The sequence below is a fragment of the Solea solea genome, chromosome 3 (assembly GCF_958295425.1).
Source record: "Solea solea chromosome 3, fSolSol10.1, whole genome shotgun sequence".
Lineage (NCBI taxonomy): Eukaryota > Metazoa > Chordata > Actinopteri > Pleuronectiformes > Soleidae > Solea > Solea solea.
In genome coordinates, this window is record NC_081136.1 from 26,855,170 (window position 1) to 26,875,440 (window position 20,271).

The 20,271-nt window shown below is 41.4% G+C and overlaps 2 protein-coding genes across 3 annotated transcripts in view; one reads left to right on the forward strand and one right to left on the reverse strand.

The window, feature by feature from the left end:
• ccdc3a (coiled-coil domain containing 3a) lies at positions 1-5,593 on the forward strand. 2 transcript variants are annotated; one of them, XM_058624055.1, is made up of 4 exons: positions 1-215; positions 313-744; positions 1,274-1,451; positions 4,644-5,593. In XM_058624055.1, exons 2-4 carry the CDS (start codon positions 341-343, stop codon positions 4,947-4,949), a joined length of 888 nt encoding a protein of 295 aa, XP_058480038.1. In that variant the 5' UTR covers positions 1-215; positions 313-340; the 3' UTR covers positions 4,950-5,593. The 2 variants fall into 2 exon arrangements, with proteins under 2 accessions (XP_058480038.1, XP_058480039.1); XM_058624056.1 differs by having other exon boundaries at positions 1-744.
• A 6,666-nt stretch (positions 5,594-12,259) lies between these two features.
• The window catches only part of camk1da (calcium/calmodulin-dependent protein kinase 1Da), a 51,198-nt gene continuing 43,186 nt past the window's right edge, over positions 12,260-20,271 (reverse strand). Inside the window, exons 7-11 of the mRNA XM_058624051.1 lie at positions 18,695-18,807; positions 17,399-17,477; positions 17,192-17,279; positions 16,324-16,570; positions 12,260-14,775 (exon numbers count right to left, since the gene is read on the reverse strand). Coding sequence (XP_058480034.1) covers positions 14,651-14,775; positions 16,324-16,570; positions 17,192-17,279; positions 17,399-17,477; positions 18,695-18,807 — 652 coding nt within the window. The 3' untranslated portion in view covers positions 12,260-14,650. The remainder of the gene's footprint in view (positions 14,776-16,323; positions 16,571-17,191; positions 17,280-17,398; positions 17,478-18,694; positions 18,808-20,271) is intronic.

Here is a 20,271-nt window from a genome sequence, read left to right on the forward strand (position 1 = left end):
TCACGCCCACAGCAGACACAGATGAAACACAACGACAGGTTAGAGCAGAGCATGCTTTCTGAGCATAAGGATGATTTCCTTCTTGTTTTTTTAATCAAAAATAATACTAGTCTGAAATAGCAAGGTCTGAGTCACTGCGAGGCGAATAGCTAAATGTAGTGAGATACGTTGTGTTTTTGGTATTTTTGTGAAGACAAGCTTCTTTACATTATCAGGTAAAGTTTTGGTGTTTTTTTTAAAGTGCCACATTTGAAACGTAATTTTATGAAATTAGGACAAAACAAACATTTCTCTATTGGATCATCACATCAGGTTTCAGTGACAGTAAAGGCACCTCGGGATGTGTTCCACGACTCTCCTTCTCACAGCGTTGTGCGTTTTTACGCACTGGGGCACTTTTACGCACGGGTGCCAGCTACCCTCCGAGTGGCGGCCGCTGAGCGAGGGTTGCCGAGCCGAGCTGGCGGAGATTATTGTGTACGCTCGGGTTCTGGCGATACACCGGGAGCCTCTGAGTGGAGGGGCGGGAAGCCTGTACAACTCGCTGTCCGGGTTTGGGTATGGATACGAGGGCGCAGAAGAAGGGCTGCTGTACTCGGCTGAGGTGGAGCTGCTGTGCGACCAGGCTTGGGGCAGCATGCTGGAGGTTCCAACCGGATCAAGACTCAACCTGACAGGTCTTGGGTACCTGTCCTGCCAGTCCTACACGGTGATGGAGAACTACTCCTACTTCTTCTTCCTCAGGTGAGGCAGGACGCATTCCTCAGTATCTGGCCAATACTGCTGTAAATCACTGAATCGGATTTTGGTAAACAAAAATATGAAATACAATACAATCCAAAAATCTTAATTATTACAAATAGTTTACAAAGCACAGGGTGCATAAAAGTAAAGTAAGATGGTAAGATGTTCTTTATGGAAGCAGAATATTTGTTACAGTTGGAGAATTTCATTAGTTTACTTAGTTAGAGTTATGGCAAGGTGTGTTGTTATCGACTGATATTGGATCAGAAGGGACTGAAAGTTGTGACACTTGTATTGGTTTTGGGAAAAAAGAGGAGGGAGCTATTAGGAACATTAATTTGAGCTACATATTTAACAGTTCAGAAGTAGGTGTTGTTGTCACACAAATGTTAACTGCATTCTCCCCCACAGTTTATAAGAAAACAAAAAAGGTGTTACGTGAGCCTGCATGAGCCTTTCAATTAAGTAACACTTAAAAGTCTTGCAGCTTTTTTCCCTCACAATTCTTCCCTGTTTGTGCCACTCGCAGGATGGACGAGAACTACAACATCCTCCCACACGGCATCAACTTCCAGGACGCCATCTTCCCTGACACGGCCGAGCACAGGAGCATGTTCTCCAACCTCTTCCAGTACTCCAACTGCACCCAAGGGAGCCAGCCGTTCCACACCTTCAGCCCCGAGTGGGAACCTCAGGAGGACAGCAGGGTAGGACATCACGCTCATGCACATTCTTGTGTCCTGAATCGGCAGTGGTGCAGCTGAGAAGTGAGTTCAGAGTGTGTTGGAAGACTGAGGGGCGATGATTTAAATTGTTAAGATCACTAGAATCAACAAAGCAAAAATGCAAACACAAACACAGATTTTTTTTACTTTTAGATTGAATTTCCAGCATGTGATCAGTGATCACATCCCAGCAAGTTGAAGATCATATCAGTAACAGATTGGTCGTGGTGCGTGCCTCTGGTTCCCTGAGGCAGAAGTCAATGGTCTAATAGCAAAGGTCCACCATCCTTGACAGGCAGCAGTTTGAAAGTGTGTCAGCCTCGATCCGTGTCAGCATGAGGCAACATACCCAGATGACCTGGGAGCGGAGATAAGCTGAACCCTGTCAACAGAGGGAGGAAGGTCTGAAGCGGAGATCTTTGAAGCATTTATCACCTGCTGTGACTTATATGGGCAGGTCGCAGCTTCAACAAGACAGAACAAGGCAGCGTTTGAGATAGTAGGCAGTTGGAGGATATCAGGTGTGATTTGGATTTGGTTGCACATTTCATAGCCATTAGCCATAATGTGATACGGTGCACATTTGTGGTCCACGCTGTTCCTCAGAAGTTAATTTAATATTTCACAGAAGTGTGATGATGGTAAATTGACACCCTCATATCTGCTGTGTAGCTCAGAAATGGATGTAGATGTACCGCACATACTGGAATTCCTTTGATGAGCGTGTTCATGTTGCATTTTTAGTGGCCAAGCACAAGAACCTAGATTGTAGCGGCACACACTGGGAGAGGGTCAGTATCTAAGAAGCTACAACCAAAGAAAATCCCGCTTTCGTTTCACGTTGGTCTCGAGTTTAAGGGTTTATATTCAAGATTTGTGGTCATGTACGACTTAAACTATTGCTGTCTTTATTATTTTTGGTAGTTGAGTGACTGTAACTGCTTGGGATGTGTGTGATTGTGAGCTGAGGAGGATGCCGCCTGCGTTCTGAGTTAACAGTCCTATGTATAATAATGTTGAATGACACAGACTGAAAACATCATACGGACTTTTCAAAATTGAAATGAACTGTCATCATTTCATGTAACATGAAGTGATTTATTAAAGCTGGCCAGATGTTGGAACCTCATTCCAGACTCTGAACTCTGACTAATGTGGGTGAGGATCCAAATAAGTACTTACAATTATGTGACATGAGAAAACAACACATTGTTGTGTAAGTCCAGCTTAATCCGGACTTTTAAAATACATTTACAAACTGTTGCATCCCCTTAGCTGGACATAGCATAAGAAGCTGGTGCAAGAAAACATCAAATCCAAACCAGCAGATTTTCTGGACTGACAAGGGGGCTGAATTTATGCTCTGTAAAGTTAATGACTGGTCGGAAGACTCGACAAGCAAACAGCCACCTCATATAAACAAGCTGAAACAGGACATGTAGCCAACTAATGTAGTGGATCCAGACACATTCATGCTTGCATACTGGGACAAGGCAGTGCAGGGATATGTACTGATTGTCCAGTGGTCAAACCTGTAGAGCTGCATCAGTGAGGGGAGGTTTAAGGCAAAGGTTTTTCTCCCTTTGACCCGAAAGCCTCTGAGTTATGAAGTCAGAGGTCAGACAGACAGGGGTTAAATGCAGTGATCATTCAGAAGACGAGCTCCCACATGTAGAGACCACAACCTTCAGGCAAGGCAGGACACCAAACCCGGTGTTTCGCTTAGGGAATTTATGTCCCGGCCATTTGTACTTTAGGTATTAAGCAGAAGAAAAGCCAATTCTCTGTCTCGGACAAAAAGACACTCTCCGGAATTCTAGGATTTGTCTAAAGGATCTTGAAGGCATTTCCATGGTCACATCACTCGCTCAGTACTGGGAGAAATCAAGAACTCATTCAAAACAGCCTTTAAAATTGGAATGGGGGGAGATGTTTTTGCTTCTGGTTTCAGCCTCGTGGGAACAGACGTCCCTCCAGAAGGACAGACAAGAGACTTCCTCCTCTTTTCTGCCAAAACCCTCAATTAGCTTTTGTTCAAAGTCTCCTTTTACCAGCGACATGCTGAGCCGTGTTTACCGCGAGACTCCTGGAAGCTCACTTTCATACCAAACATTTAAAACATATTTACTCATCCTTAACTCGGTAGCCCGCGTTTGATGGCTCACATTAAAATGAGAGACACATTCCCCCCGAATACCTCTTAATCAGCACGCTGCTATGTTTACATGCAACCCTAATGATTGAAGTGTAACCACAGTGAGAACAGAGTCTGGTCGTAACTGTCATGTAAACACCTTTAACAAGTTTTTTTGACTCATTAACATTTTATGTGGGAGCTTGGTCTGCTTGTTGCACTCACTGTTAAAAGCTCAGCGTGTGTGTGTGTGTGTGTGTATGTGTGTGTAAGTGAAGTAGGCTGTGGGGACTCATTTTGATTCAAATATCGTTGTGAGGACATTTTGGCTGGTTCACCCAAACTTTAATGGGCTTTTTTAAAGGGGTGCGACCTGGCTTTAGGGTTAGGGTTAGGGTTAGAATTAGGTTTAGGTCCATATGAGAAGTAATCCGTTTCTATACTAAGATGGTCAAGGTGCACAGGAAGTTAATTTTCTCTTCTCCAGCGGTTTGCGTAGTTTGAGAAAGTTCGACTCAAGAGAAACAATTGTGGGACATAAGAGCAAGGATTTGTCTCGTGAGACCAACAGCAGGCTGAAACTGAGTCCTGGCTGTTAAGAACCAGCCAGTGTGAGTAATTGCATTGTTGTTTTCAAACGTCATCACTCTCATCATCATCGTCAGAAAAACATATTCCATCAAACGCATCCATATCGCGTCTTTCAGTGGATTCAAAATACACGACAAACTCAACCCTCACTTCAACTTTCTGTGGCCTTGACATAGTTTTGGAAGAAAAGAGACATTGTCTCCAGCTCCTCCTGTGTTACTGTGTGTGTGTGTGTCTGTGTGTGTTTCTTCACTTGTCCTCAAACAACTGTTTTTACAGATGATGCTAAACAGCAGGCAGGTGACACCCAGATGTTTTGACAGGTGGTCATCTGACTCGGAGCCTTCCTAAGAGCGAGGCAAAGAGTTCAAACTGTAAAAAGGACATTTGCTGAGATTCCAAAATAACCAGCAAAGTGTCAATACCTCCCTTCTCCCTCTCCCCTACAGCTGCTGTGTTCCTCGGTGCAGGCGGCGCTGTTTGAGGAGGAGGAGCAACGGCGCAGGATGCAGGAGCGCCTGGCCACCGTGGAGCGGAGGAACCGTCAGCTGAAGGAGCGCGTTCGCAAGGTAAAGCGCTCCCTGAGGAACAGCCGCAAGGCCGCGCGCAAGGCCGAGGAGGAGCTGCGGGAGCTGCAGGTGAAGCTGAAGGCTGTCGAGAGGAGCGAGGGGCATCATCTCAACGCCATCACACAGGAGGAGCCTTCCCCAGGGCGTTACGCAAGCACAGCAACACGCCAGCGACTGCAACTTTAACTAAATCCTGACCTGCCCTGACCTGCAGCCAGTCTGGACTGAAAACTGGCTGTTGAGAGTGAGAGGCTGCTGGGCAGTCTCCACAAAGGGGACAAACAAACAGCACGTGTCATATAGTATCAAAGTAAACACGCCTTTAAAGTATTACTCTCCACAGTTATGTTGTAAAGTAACGTGTTTTGTATAGCTCTGACTGCATGAACACAACACTGACGACGATTCCTGTTCATCTGACAAAACAGAGCAAGGTGATTTTCCATAAAGATGATGCAAAGTGTTTTACAGACAGGCATTCACACCTACAGTCAACGTAGAGTCTCCAGCTACATCCATACTTCTGTTTTCATTTAAAAAACAATCCACGTGAGCATTTTAGCTCCATTTTCGCGAGTTATCCGGTCAAACGAAAAGTCAGAAAATCTCGGCCTCAGATACAAGTGCACAAACTTTAGAGAGGATGTAATCCATAGCCTTTTAAGTACAATATCTATCTATTATTTTCACTACCTTTAGTTATAAAATTTCCTACGTGTGAGACGGTTCGTTGGCGATGACGTGTAATTCAAGCTCGAACATGAATGTTTTTGTACAAATGTTTTAGTTTTGGTTTTTTTTGCTTATAAAATTTTAAGATGGATGAACAACACTTGTGAAATTGACAGTGAATCTTAACATCTGACATAGTACAAATGGTCCACAGGTTCAGTTAAGGTCTACAACACCACACATAGAGAGAGTAAAGAAAGGTCAAGGTCAGAAGAGACTGTATGTGTAGCTTTTGTGGGGAGAGTGTGTGTGTCTGTGTGTGTGTGTGTCTGTCTGGTCCATCAAGTGACAGGAATGTGTTTGTGTGGGCAGCAGCATTGTGAACAGCAGGACGTCGCTGAGATATCCCTCTGATTCTGTCTCAAAAACCGAAAGTGCTGGCGGGAAGCAAATGTCCATCACATCACAAGACCTTGAAAAAGGGGACGCAGACCTCCAAAACCACGACAAAACTATAGAGCACGGAGAGACAACACATCAAGAACTGTGTTCACATCCTGTCAAACGCCGTCCTCTCTCTGCACAAGGTGAATTTATGATATTTCTTTTAATAAATGCCATTAAAAGAAAACATGTTGTGACAAGTTCTATTTCACAACCCACGCAGTCCTGTGGAAAACTTCCATTGGCAAAGAAGTCACTGATACAGAAGATAAAATCTACCTTTTCCTGCTGGATAGCTGTCTGATTACTGCAGCTGTTCTGTTTGTAAATTAAAAAGACATCTGTATGGTCATGTGACCCTGCGTTAGCTCTGTTAGGGCCATTTACAGGGTAATCACAGAGTTGCCAGAGATTTTTGTTGGGAGAGACCGGGACAGACGGGATTAGAAATGAGCATATTCGAGGGACAGCTCAGGTTGAGACAAAGTGAGAGAGTCAAGCTTGAGACGGTTTGGTCACGCGCCGAGGAGGGATAGTGATTATACGGGACAAAGGATGTTGAAGATGGAGCTGCCAGGCAGGAGGAAAAGAAGAAGAGAACAGAGAAGGTGCAGGAATGTTGTGAAGGAGGACATGAGGACAGTTGGCGTAACAGAAGAGGACACAAGGGAGAGGACAAGGTGGAGGCAGATGATCAGCTGTGGTGACCCCTATAAAGGAAGAAGCCTAAAGAAGAAAGTAAAGACCTCCTACACCTCCTCTTTATGGCTGCAGGTCTAGAGCAGAGTCTTGAATACCGTTTGTTAAGGTCATTACTGACAAAAGCAAGATTATTTACATCACATGTTATAGTTTGGTTAAGTGTTTTGGCAGCAGCAGGAGACCTGACATCACCCCCTGCTGTTTGCAGTCAGAACTGTCCCCCAGTCAGAAAAGTTACTGACGCTCCTCGCCCTTCACCTCAAATTCCACAGCGTGCCACAGAGTTCCCAGTTCCACTTCCCGTTGGTCTGTGTGTTATCTCGCTGTTTCGGATCATCTGTCTGTAATTAACGCTGCTATGATAATGATAAGCAAAGAAAGAACATCACAAGAGAGAGAGAGACACAGGGGCAGGGGCAGGGGGTGGGGGTGAAATCCTGCATTATAGATGAGGAGGAATGAGTTGAAGAGGCACAGAGATCAGTGACTCTGAGCACAAACACTTAACAGCCTGACAGCCAACGTCAACATGCACTATTTACATGTGTGTGTGTGTATATGAATGGTCATTTTAATTTAAGACAAATTAAATTCTGCCTCTTTGCTGTGTGTGTGTGTTTATATGTGCATGTAATTAGCATCAAAGAGATGTGAAATGCTTTGATTTCATTGTAGTTCTTTAGTGTGTGTGTGTGTTCCCATGAGTCCGGAAGATAATCTCCCACTGAGAGCGAGGCGAGAGCAGAGGAAGTGCGGTGACTTTTGCCACAAGAGGCCAAACTCTGTTAATAAACGTTCGATATTATCACAACTTGTCCGTGACGAGCAAACACAGAGCTGCTGAGCAGGGAAGCAGCACGTCACTTACTTTATTTGAGTATCATTTTTCAAAGTTGACTTCCAAAGTGAGATTACATTTGTATGTTCAAAGGGCCTGTGAGAGCAGGACACAGCCTGCAGCTTCTCTGTCATGTTTCAAGAGGATTTATTTCCTCTCACAGTCTGTAAGGGATCAGTGCAGAGTGGAATTCAAATGTTCCAAGTGATAAATAAATTGAATGTTAATGTTTGCTCAAATCTGGAATAAGACATCACATTTATTAGACATATTTTAATATCTTTTAACTTAGATTTTGAGTTTTAGCAAATGGGGGAATAGCTCTATGAAGCAAAGCTCTATGTAAAGACAAATAACGCGTCTTCACTTCCTCACACGCCAACCAATCTCAAGTCAATCACAGCTGCCACTTCACAATCTCTTTCACACCTAGAGTAAAAAGGAAAAAAAATACGCATCTCAGACTCTAAGCTGTGAGGCATCGCACATTTATGCAGATAGTTGAAAAATGTTTATTTCATAATGTTATGTAGGAAATAAAGGTGCCACTGGTACTTAATACTTTTGTTTATCAGTTAAATGGTTTGTCACTGGCAGTTAAGTCTCAAATAAATGTGGTTACTGTCTCACTGATATTGCAAATATGATGAGTGGGTTCATTTACTGAACCCTTGGTAGCAATGCAAAATAATTAAAGTGGGAATACTAGAGTGCAAACCAAAGGAGAAACCACACAGGGAGGAAACATCTGTGCACAATGTGTTTTTAATGCTTAAACCCTAATAATATATCCTAGTGTGTTAGTAAAGGCAACATGTGCCTCAAGTGTTGGCAACATCTGTCTTATGTCTGCTAAACATCTGCTGTGCGGAACATACACGGGCTAAATGTCGGTCAGAGCAGTAGAGAGTCTGCTCCATGGCTGTACACATACACATGGAGGCACACATGTTAATAATTGTAGACATGTAGTTCTTACTCAGGGAATAAATATGACCAATGAGCCATACCCGTTTTATTTCGTTAGACATGGACGCACACAACAATTAAATGGGTTAAGGAGTCATGTTATGATCATTCAGGATTTATTCCAGGAGAAAAAGACACAACGAAACACAATCAGTCGCTCCTGTGTCGTCACGCCATGTAAGTCTGATATGTGCACATGATTGTCGAAGGCATTGGATATACAAGCCCCATTAACAGAAAGTCATCATCATCATCATCACAGCACAAAAAGTGCATCAGGGTTTGCCTGATCTGAGACATGAGGGTGTTGTCGACGTGACAACAGTGCACAAGGTGGGAAATAGTTGTGGTCACATGCAGAGAGTAAATACAGCCAGCTACAGTCAGCAAGCGCTGGACGAGGACGCACACAGGGAGAGGCCAGGTCCAGGGACGCAACATGTTGAGTTTAAGTTCTACAAACATCTGTTTGGGTGCTACAGTTTTTAATGATCAGCAGCTTCTGGCTAGATTTACAGACACAGTTGTAATAATAATAATAAACGTGGTGATAAATAAACACTCAGTTTGTTGATAGCGGTGAACTTCCTATTTACCAGGATGCATGTGAGGTGTAATATGTCATGTCAGTGACTAGTCTGGCTTGCCAACATATAGTCCTACTGATTTATTTAGAGTTGCCTTCAAGGGAAGACTGCATCTTTCCAGCGGGTCATGATTTGTTGCTTTTGATTTCATGTGAGATTTAGTGATTTCAGTGTGTCTTAGAGCCTTTATTTAAGAGTTTGAATCGTACTTTTTCTATTACTGTAATAACATTGTGAATCAACATTATTTTGGTCGTTTATTTTTAATTCATGTTCCCATTATGCCTACTCCCAAAGCTACTTTCAAACAAATTATGCTAGTCTTTAACTATTGAGCTTAGCTCAGTTTACTCTGTAAATGATTTGCTAAGCTAGGTAGTTTGTGACTAGCATGGTACATTGGAAAGTGAGCAAAGCTAATCAGCTAACTGACATAGCTTGAGGGTCTATCACTAATTAGCTTAGCTCAGTTTTCTCTAGAACTCAAATTCAGCTAAGCTAGTTAGTTACTGACTAGCATTTAGCATTAGAAACTGAGCAAAGCTAAGCAGCTCAATGAAATGACTTTAGAGTCTATAACTAACTAGCTTAGCTCCACTTACCCTATTACTAAATTGTTAGTTACTGACTAGCATTTAGCATTAGAAACTGAGCAAAGCTAAGCAGCTCAATGAAATGACTTTAGAGTCTATAACTAACTAGCTTAGCTCCGCTTACCCTATTACTAAATTGCTGAGCAAGTTAGTTATTGACTAACATGGTGCATTGGAAACTGAGCAAAGCTAACTAGCAAAATGAAATACTTTACAGTCAAACTAACTTGTAGTTTATAACTAACTAGCTAAGCTAACCTAATAACTTAAGTTATATGAATAGAAATTACATATGCTTTTTGCCATGTTCGTGTGTATTTTGAAAATATCTGGAGCTTGAAAGGCTAATCATAAAATTATTATTTTTTACATTATTCTGTGTCTGTGTATATATATATATACGTATATGTCTATTGGCGTCAGTGCAAAGATTAGTGAAACACTTTCCTCTCAAAAATGTTTGTAAAACTGAAACTTTCCACTGAGTTACATCAAATTTTCATAAACCCTGGCATCTCAGCCGGTGTGTGTCATTACATAATACAGAGATACTAACATCGTACAAGGGAATACAAGATTATGCAAACACTCAGGGTGAAGTTGAATTCTTGAAGCACTTTTTTTTTCTGACATGCATGTTTTGTTTCTTTATGACAATGCACTTCAGCAGCGTCTTTGTAAGAAAGAAAGAAAAAAAAACATGTCAGAGAAGAATAAAGGTAACAGGCGGATGAGAGCGGCTCGTTGTCAGCCAAAACAGCGTTTTTTTTTTTCTTCTTCTGTATTTCAGAGTTGATCACAGCTTTGGATTTCTTCCTTTAGAATGGCAAAAAACGTAAGCCTGAGTTTGGTAAACGATGATTTCACGTTCAGTTGGAGACTGAAGAGGTGGTGGAACACTGATGGCATTAAACTGTGCTGTCACACAGCGCTGTACAGCTTAGAAAAGCCAACTGCAGTGGGAAGTAAAGGGGAATTCAGCTTTTTTTTTTCTTTACATTAAACATTCCATAGAGAATACAATCAACTTCTCTCAACACATACTCACTCACTCATGCCTCAAAATCAAAACATTCGTAAATGTTACCTTGAAAATGATGATTCATATTCACAATCTATTTACAGTAGCATCTTCAGTACAGAAAGATTCATTCAGAAAAGACTTTTTTTTTTTTCTTTCGTATCTTTAGTGAACAAACAAAACCACAGAGGAGCATGAACCTGAACCCTCTGTTTGCCTCACAACACATTTGTAAACCCAAAATGTCAGACTCAAGCTGACGACATCATATTTAATGACAGTATGTTTACAGTCTTGGCCGACGATACGTTAACATCCTTGTGCCAAACAAACACCATGTACATCACATAGCTCATTCAGGAACAACAATAATAACAATGGTAATAATGAGTAACTAAGTAGGGACTCTGTGTCTTCCCCCAAAAACTAAAACGGTTTCCTTGTTATTTTTTCAAACTGCTGATGAAGAAACACTTCAAAATGTAGAAAATGCATAGCAGTAAATGGGTACGTACTATACATGGTTACAGTGATTAATCAGATTAAGGTGATTGTTGTAATTAAGCCCTTACATGATTGAAAGTTTGCCCCTTGATGGCACATGGGTCATTACATGGATTGACTTTAATATGTGGTTGACGGCACATAACATCACTATCTTTAACATCATTGTCAAAACGTCACGGTAAATACAGGTTTCTGAGAGCTGGACTGTGTCGAGACGTGGGCGTTGCAATCCATTCACCAAGGAACACTGACAGGTTAGCTTTTCTTCTGACTTTTCTCTAATATGCACAGAAAACCCCCCACAATAACTTGAGGTTAACTGGCCTTTTCTTGAACACCTTAGACTTACAGGTGTATTGAGTTAAATAAGGAGTAGCTGCTAGGACAATGTACGTGGACTTATCGTGAAATACCGCATTACTCTCCATTTTCAGTGGCAGAGGGTTTGGGCTGAACACGCAAAAATGCAGTGAGCCAATGTTTTTAAAAATGGGATTGACTTTGATCCAACTGTGGCCTCACACTCTCCTCATATGCCACATGAACTACCATAAAAAACGCAGATACTTTTCAGCAGCACTCTATGGAGATAGTAACAAAGATCAATGGCAACAGAATAGTAAGGAAAAGTCATTCATTCGTTAATCTCTCCAGATTCATTTGCAGCTGGATTTCAGCCCTTTCATTAAATTCACTTGTGCCTTTATCAACTTTATATCTGACTTGTTCCTTTCCAGCTAATGCGTCAAGTACTGACGAATGAACCCAATTATCCTTGTACCCTCACAAGTCTTTGGCTACAATTCACAATAAAGGGATGAGAAGATTTTGCATCTAATTTAGACATGACACCGTGATATGTAGGATTGACATGGTACACTTGTGCATTCTGAGTCATGTCTGAAAGGCCATTAACCACTAATTAAGCTATCGTTGCCAAATCTAAGTCAAGAGAACTCATGTCTGATAAAAAGTCAGATTACACAGAGATTATCAGATTTAAACCTGATTTATACTCCACTCTATGACACTTTTCAATGTGTCGATTGACAGAAAAGGGCAGGAAAATAGTGTTGATTGACACTTTCCTCTCGTGCTGCACACCTGTAGAATGTTATCTTCAACTGTAGGACCAAAAAAATCTTGTTCCCTACTCTTCTGTTTCTTGAGCTCCTGTCCTCTTCATAAAAGTAAATCCAAATATCTTCCTCCTCAGTTCTGTCAACGACTTCCTCAAACTCATCCATCATCAAAACAAAACCTTTTGCAGGTGCTTAAACTGAAAGTGTTGTATAAAGAAGGCGCTCACGTCCACACAGTGTCTTTTGCCTTCCTAATAACCTCCCAAATTACCCATTTAGACAATTCTACGGTGTTCTGCAGCCAAGTGATGAGGTTAAACTTTTCACTAGCAGTGTTTATAGCGATTGAGTTTTCTGTGGTGCAGTCTGAAACCAGGGCAATATTTAATTCTGCGGTGAGGACACAACTAACATCTTAATCTCTGGGTCGTTATCTGTGACGCCACGTCACACCTGTACGGCGACTAAACCAGTATTTTCCAGCACACAGTGCAGCTGCAGCTGTTTTCCCTGAGCACTTCTGAACTGGGCGCAGCTTGATGATGCGAGACGTGGAGATCATGGCTTCATTAGAAGGTGAAAGCAAATAATTAAAGGCAGCAGCTTCTCCGACTTGGATTTTGACTCCACATGAGGCAAAATCTGAAGATTCACACAGGCAGTTAAACATCTGTGAGATGGAGTCTAACATTTTGTATCTAATAGCTCTCGTGTAACTGCACTGTGCTACTTGAGACTCTGTAGTTTGGAAGTCAAATGGTGAGCTACGTATCTCCATCATCATCATCATCATCATATATACATGTCTTTCTCATCATACCCTTAACTTGCTGCATGCATCATTGCAACCTGTATATGTAACTCTTAAAGGGAGATTGTTAAAGATACTTACAAATTAAGAAGAAAAACTAAATTGTTTCAGACAACAAACAAGTAGTACACTGCTTTAAAATCGTCTCTTTCATAAAGGTTTACAATCTAAACTCTCAGCCTGAAAAACATAAGTGGAGTGCCGCAAATCTGTATCTGAGAACACATCTGGACCTCTCTGTGCAAAATAGGTAAAACGCTTAATCATGTTTTCACATCTCAACAGTCGTATGGTTCTTTAAAAGCACTTCTTTAAGCACAAACAAACAGATGGACAAGCCCATAAGAACATAGAAAAAGGTCTTAAAGGTGCTATGTGTAGCATTTTTCATATGGATAATCACTGTCACGTTTGTTTCCAACATTAGTAGAATTTGTGTTTACATGTGAGGTTGTCACTAAGAACTTTGCCAGCCTTAAATCGTACTGATTGCTTTACAGGTGCCGATGACAGAGAATGTAGTGATGGTGGAAACAATAGTTACATTTCCACCCAGTACAGTGCAGCTCACGGTGTATAGGCTACATGCCTGTGCGTCTTCAACATAAATAGCATGACATCATACCAGCACAACAGTGTAGCCCGCAAGTAAATTCAGTAAGAAAAATAATGGCTTTGAGTCCTCTTTCTGTGGTAAAGCACAGTACATAACATTTTGTTTTTTTCCCCCAATTCCGTTCCCGTTGTTGCCCGATGGAAAGGGTTCTTTATCGACCAATGGACAGACTGCAGTTTCCACCCTTTGGGTGCTGGACCACTGTGCTAGGGACCCAAACAAAAGGGGGCCAAAAAGTGGGACAGCACACAGCTGTTATTTTTGTACCCTTTACAAATTTTGACAATAACAACATAAATAACTACGTGACATCCTGAACTGTACCTCGTGGTGGAAACAGGGCTAAGGTGAAATACTGCGATCATGGGAAATGGAGTCTTAGTTTTGAGAAACACTCGTAGAATTTATAGCAATCTTGTCTTTGGTCTTATTTAATTATTTACAGTCATAATACCAAAGCAGCACTATCAATTTGGCAATTATCAATTATCTATTTGTCTAATGTTACATATAGCTCCTTTAAAACAACAACAACAACAACATCAACAATAATAGTAGTAGTAAAAAATTAAAATATCCAGTTGCCAACAATTAAACCAAAAATTGGAATAAAGCTTAATAAAGTGGAACAGGAAAGACCAGATTCAAGAGGGAAGTTGAAGTTGACTGACATTGAATAATATGAATCCACCAAACCTCCTGCTCAAGTTTAGAGCAGTGGACTCTCATCATCACACAGCCACCAAGTACAGCTGGCAGCAGAACGATCCACAATGAGAGTCAGTAGCTGTGCTGTTGCTGTTCTGCTGTGTGGGCGGTGGGCGTACAGTGTGGCGCTGAGTGGCTAGAACTGGTGGAGAGGAGGTAAAGTCCTCTGCTCTCCCGGGAGCAGGGCGGGGAACTGGCTGAGGGGCATCCAAGAGGAAGTACAGTGAAAAATAGGGACGAGGAAGAGGATCATCTTCTTCTCGTTCCTGTTGTCCTCCTGTTTCTCGTTGCCTCACAGTGCTGTGGCCTCCCAGCTGGTTCCCCGCGGGGCCTGGCGTCACTTGGTCTCAGTGAGCACTGGGGCGGGCACTGCTGAGGGATGGGGTCGGTTCAGCTCTGCCCCGGTGGCTGGAGAAGCAGCTGTAGACGCCAGACTGCAGGGCGTGACCGGTGCAGTCACACCTGAGAGGGAGGGACTTAGCAGTTAAATCAGCAGCGTATCATGCCATTTTGCTTTATAATTGCCTTAACTGACGATTGCACAGCACATACTCAGTTTGCAAATGCTGTGATTCCATCATGGGTCATGGTTCACTTTGGTACAGTGCGTTGCGTTCCGACTAAGAACAGTACCTTTCTTTATTTTGTGGGCGGGGTGTGGGCTGTGCCCAATGGCCGCGTCAGTGAGATATGTAGTGTGACGTACCGGTGTGACAACAACCAACAGCATCGAACACGCCACAACAGACAACAATGGAGGACATCCAGCAGCTCCTTATCTCAACAAGACGTCAATGTAAAGACTCTGTATGAGAATAGACTGCGGATCCAGTGTAGCTCCACCCTGACCTTTACTCTCATACCCCAAGGGGAGGGTGCCAACGGTAAGGGCTAGTTATTTTGGTACTATTCCAAATGGAAATGCAAAAAAAACAAACATGTGCCATACTGTACCAAATCGAACTGTTCTACTCGACAGAAACACAACTAAGGACAACTGTGGCAAATAGTTAAAATACCTTGCAGTGCAGGAAATGCTAATATTTGTAGCACAAGACAAATATGGATAAACTTGCAGTATTGAAAATGCTAAGGAGAGACACATTCTGCTCTACAAACTCTTTATAGACTAATGCAACTTTATATACTGTACACTATTAGCTTGTGGGGAAACTCTTCAAGTTTCAGAGTCGGATTGCTGTGCACACCAAACTTTATTAAGCAGTCGTTGTGAGTTCACATAGTGAACTTCAGTGACACTGACCCAAATGTTTTATTATAAAAACACATGTGGTCAGAAAAACACTTCCTTGTAAACACAGCCTTGTGGCTGAGTCGCAGCTGCCAGAAAGGTGATAGAATATAAACAGGATATTAAATATGTTTCTTAGCAATTATTTTAAATAATAATAATGATAATAATACTTCAGTTATATTTATATATTATATTTATGTTTTACATTTAACATTAAATTATATATAGAAGCATGTTTGGTGTTTTAATTACAGTTGTCCACATGTTATTATTTACTTCAGGGTTTTTTTCTGTCCGTCTTTGTTATCTATCTACATTATACCATTCCATATCAAACACTTAACAAACACTTTTACTTTGAAATTCTGTTAAATATCATCACAATTTCAGTTAATGCAGTATCATGATGGGATATTGTGATATGTTGTTAAACTCTATTGTATTTCTCTGTTTCCTACTTCCTCTTCTACAGTCTAATGAAGCACTGTTATATTCCTGTTTTGGTATCGGTTATGATGAAGGAGGAGGTGTTGGTGTGCCTTTGAATATTATTCACACTTAGGAACTGCAAATGTCCATTAGGGGCAATTAATTGCAAAATTTGATCGCTTATATCGTGCTGAAAATCGTGTGGTGTGAAATAGCCTAAAATTAGGATAAGACAATTCCTAAAAACAAGAAGTGTTTAACTTTTTGTCCTGCACATATGTTCTCTTGCCTCTCTGGCGTCACTGAGACCTCTGACTCATACTCACATTCCTTGCGCGGAGCTGCTATGGTGTTGTCGGAGGTTTTGCTGGCGGCTACGTTGGCGCTCTGGCTCTGCGCTGTGTTTTGGCTCTGAGCTGACTGGTTCTGGCCTGTCTGGCTCAGGCTCTGGGCCAGCTTCTGAGACTGGTTCTGCCTGGTCGGTGGGTTGGAGGAGTCCATGCTGCTGCCCATACTGCTGCCAAGCTGCAGCCGCCTCATGTGCCGGACCACGGCGGTGGCATTGAATGCTTGCTGGAGGGAAGATGGAAATGAAAACATTTAAAGCAAGAAAGCAAGCAAGAAAGAAAGAGCTTTCACTTTATCTCAAGTTAAAGGTACAGTGTGGAACATTTAGTAGAGTTTATTGGGTTTTAAATTGAATATGTTAGCCATGAGCAGAGCTGGCCCAAAGGCATAAGTGAACTAAGCAGCTGCCTGTGCACCAGGGACCGAGAGTCATGTGTGGAGATTATTATTATTATTTTTTTTTACATTATTTAGATATCGAATTTATGTTGAGCTTAAGTTTATTTGGTTTTATTTTGGAGTTGAAGATTGTCACATGAAGTGCACATTTGCACATCTGTTCTAAGTCATTAAACTGGTTTAATTCAAGTCCATTATCACCACACTTAGTGCTACATTTTGAATAGAAAAGTGCAAACTAATACTGCCTTTGTAATTTTACTGCCCTCTACATTAATAACAGGTGTGGTACAAAGCTGGATGAATGGTAGCAGCTTTTGAGAGAAAGTATTTGACTCTATGGCTGGCCAGGTGAGCATCTACAGAGCAATTTGTTTTCCAAAAGCTGAACAGTAGTGCAACATTCTGCTATGACAAAAATACATTTAATGAATAAACAAAATTTACCCTCCATTTACTCTTGGCGAAATTCTTCTTGATCTGCCGGCTCACTGACTCATGGATGTTCTTACAGAGAGCTGTGTCCCCAGCAATCCTAACACATACACAGACACAGGTTCTCTTTTGACACATCTGACTGCACGTCAATATCTGTATTGATCTGATGTCTTCTTTGTGAGTCTGACTGTCACAGTGGGTGCGTGCGTTTCTCACCAAGGGTGTCTGAGTGCCTGATCACAGGTGAAACGCTTGGCTGGATCTTTTTCCATCAGATTGCTGATAAAATCCTTGGCTGAGAAGATAAATGAATTAGAAAGTGTCAATCACAAAATGTCAACAGAAAAATACCATATATACATAAAATATATATTGTATGTTTACACATTTATTTAAACTCGTCAGCTTAAATAAAAGCAAAGTGTGACATAAAAGACTTGACCAACATTTTTTTGGACTGATGAGACGATGGACATTTCAGCGTTCGCCACTAATTATCTAAACTGACGTGGTGAACCAATTTAATATAAATTCCTTTTGAAAACACAAGAGGTTATAATTTAGTATGTTTTACATCTGCCGCACTATTTTTTTTAGACCCAATTCCCAATGTAAACTGTGATGAGAGCATTGTGTGTGAAATAGAAATAGAAATTTCTGACTGGCTGGGAAAAGCACTACAAATGTATTTGGGGACCCCTTAAAAAACATTTCCTACGAAACATCTGTTACAATCTGTTCACCCATTTCTGGGAATGGCATGTATAACTGTCGCCTGAGCTCTGTTGCCAATGTGTGTTCACTGCATGGTTGTGCACAGTCACTTACATCCCTGCTACTTCACAGACCGAATTCAATTTGTGGGAAAGTCAGCACTAAAAGTGTCACTATCAGAGTGAAGCAGGAGGTAAAGTCAGCTGAATGAATCTGCTTGTATCCAAATATGTCTTTACCAGATTCTATGGTAATTCAGACAACAGTTGGGATATTTAAGTCTGGGCCTAATTTGGGGACCTCATGACAGATTGATTGCTGTTCATAGCACTATTCTGAAAAACTAAACCAAAAACAGTGTTGTTATTCGTGTAACAACAATATCTGTTAGATTAACTGCTGGACTATACAGATGCATAACCGTGTTAAAGAGTGACCCCACACAGTCAGTCAGTCAGTCACACACGGTGTTCCTACATACATTCATTCCAGATAGATGATGTCAGAGACCATGATGGAGGTGGGGATGTGTGGTCCACATGTGCCACATGTTAGACTTTGTGGCACACAATGTTTCCATTATGGTACGGTTCCATTTGGTACAGTACGGTATGGTTTGGTAAAGCCGTAACAGTGCGACAACAACGGACAGCGACATCGAACGTGACACAACAGACGTTTTTCTGTCGCTCCATCAGCTGACTGTTGTGGTACGTACTGTACTGTACCGAAGCGAACTGTTCCACTCAATGGAAAAATGGCTATCGAGGATAAAAGGAGGAGACGTGAAACACTGACCTGAGTCTGATATGTCATCCCAGTATGGTGCGTCAAACTCGTAGTCAGCTTTCAGGATCTGCTCGAAGAGTTTGGAGTCGTTTTCATCGTAGAACGGAGGGTAACCACACAACCTGCAGATGAAGAGTTTAATCATATTGTGACAAGAACAAGTCTTTTTTATATACATTGGTGAGATAGTGTGACGAACAAGGACAGTGACATGAGATATAATAGATACACACAAGAATATCACATGAAAAATTGTTTTGTGACCAGATATGTTGTGTTTGGCTGGAGGGACGTCGTTGTGGTAATAAGAGTTGGCAAATAATAGTAATAAATAGTACAATAAAAATAATTGTTCTGTACAAATATACAATAAGGATGTAATGTATAATACGTCTTATGTGTACTTTAGGCAAAGGCGTTTCTTTACAGAGGCCGCCATTTTGTGCCGCAATATTGCTATAGCGGCCCAAACAAACAAACCAGCTTGAGCGTGCATCTGCAAATGTTTTTTGTGGTATGTGGAGGCCACCATTACCTAGCCTATCACATCAGTCATAGAGTGCATATGGTAGTGCTGTTGTCAGTGTATTCTACTATAAAGTAGTTATAATTATTCTGCACTGTACTGTACTGCATACAAATACTGTCACTTACTTACTGTGACAGGATTTGTATACAAAACACCTTTAATAAATTCATGTCAGAGGACAAAGGTGAGGTTACTGGAACAGTCTCTGTGTTAGCAGTATTTGGCTCTGTCACTTTAATCACGTTAACATGAGATTAGTGGTGTGTCCGTGCTGGTGAACCAGTGTGAGGCTCAATAATGAGCCACCTGAACCAATAACAGAGCTGTTCGACCACAAACATCATCTGCACCTCGTTACTCAAGTTCTCGATGTTGCTGTTAGACGTCAATACACACACGCGAGCACTAAAGAATAAAAGAAAAGCACACCAGGAAAAAAGAAAGAAAGAAAGAAAGAGAGCTTCTGTCTTCAATGAGGAGAGAAAAGGCTTCTCCTTTTTGTTTTTCTGGTTCTCAATGGTTAAAGACCCATCTCTCACCCAGTTCACCCTCCATTTCATCCAACACACACACACACACACACACACGACTCCAGCGTGATTATCATGGCTGATTACCTCATGTGATCTTTCCACCTGAGCAACAGTAAAAAAGCTAACAAGGTCTAAATCCCAACACTAATTGTGCTAATTGCCAGCAGGGAGCTGTTTTTGTCTTTCTCTGCAAACACACAAGTATGCACAGGCACACACACACACACATGCAGCTTGACTGTCGATGAATGAGAGAAACACATTGTCTTCTTCACTTTTAAAAACATACTTTTTATTGATTTTATTGTTTGATTACTTTGCTCTTCATCTTTTCGTTTTGTTATTTTATTTTTATTTTGGTTCTATTATCTTTGTAACTATGCTTTGTAATGGTGTTATGATATACATGGACACATACCATCTCAGAGCTTCACAAAACCTTCTTTGCCACTATTTTATTTACCAACACAGAGTTCATCACACATGTGCTTTATAGAATAGCACACACACACAAATATACTGTC

Coding starts and splice junctions, on each gene's coding strand:
- ccdc3a (XM_058624056.1), top strand. CDS start 341: ATGTGTTCCACGACTCTCCTTCTCACAGCGTTGTGCGTTTTTACGCAC. Junction 745..1,273: donor TCCTACTTCTTCTTCCTCAG/GTGAGGCAGGAC, acceptor TGCCACTCGCAG/GATGGACGAGAACTACAACA. Junction 1,452..4,643: donor AACCTCAGGAGGACAGCAGG/GTAGGACATCAC, acceptor TCTCCCCTACAG/CTGCTGTGTTCCTCGGTGCA.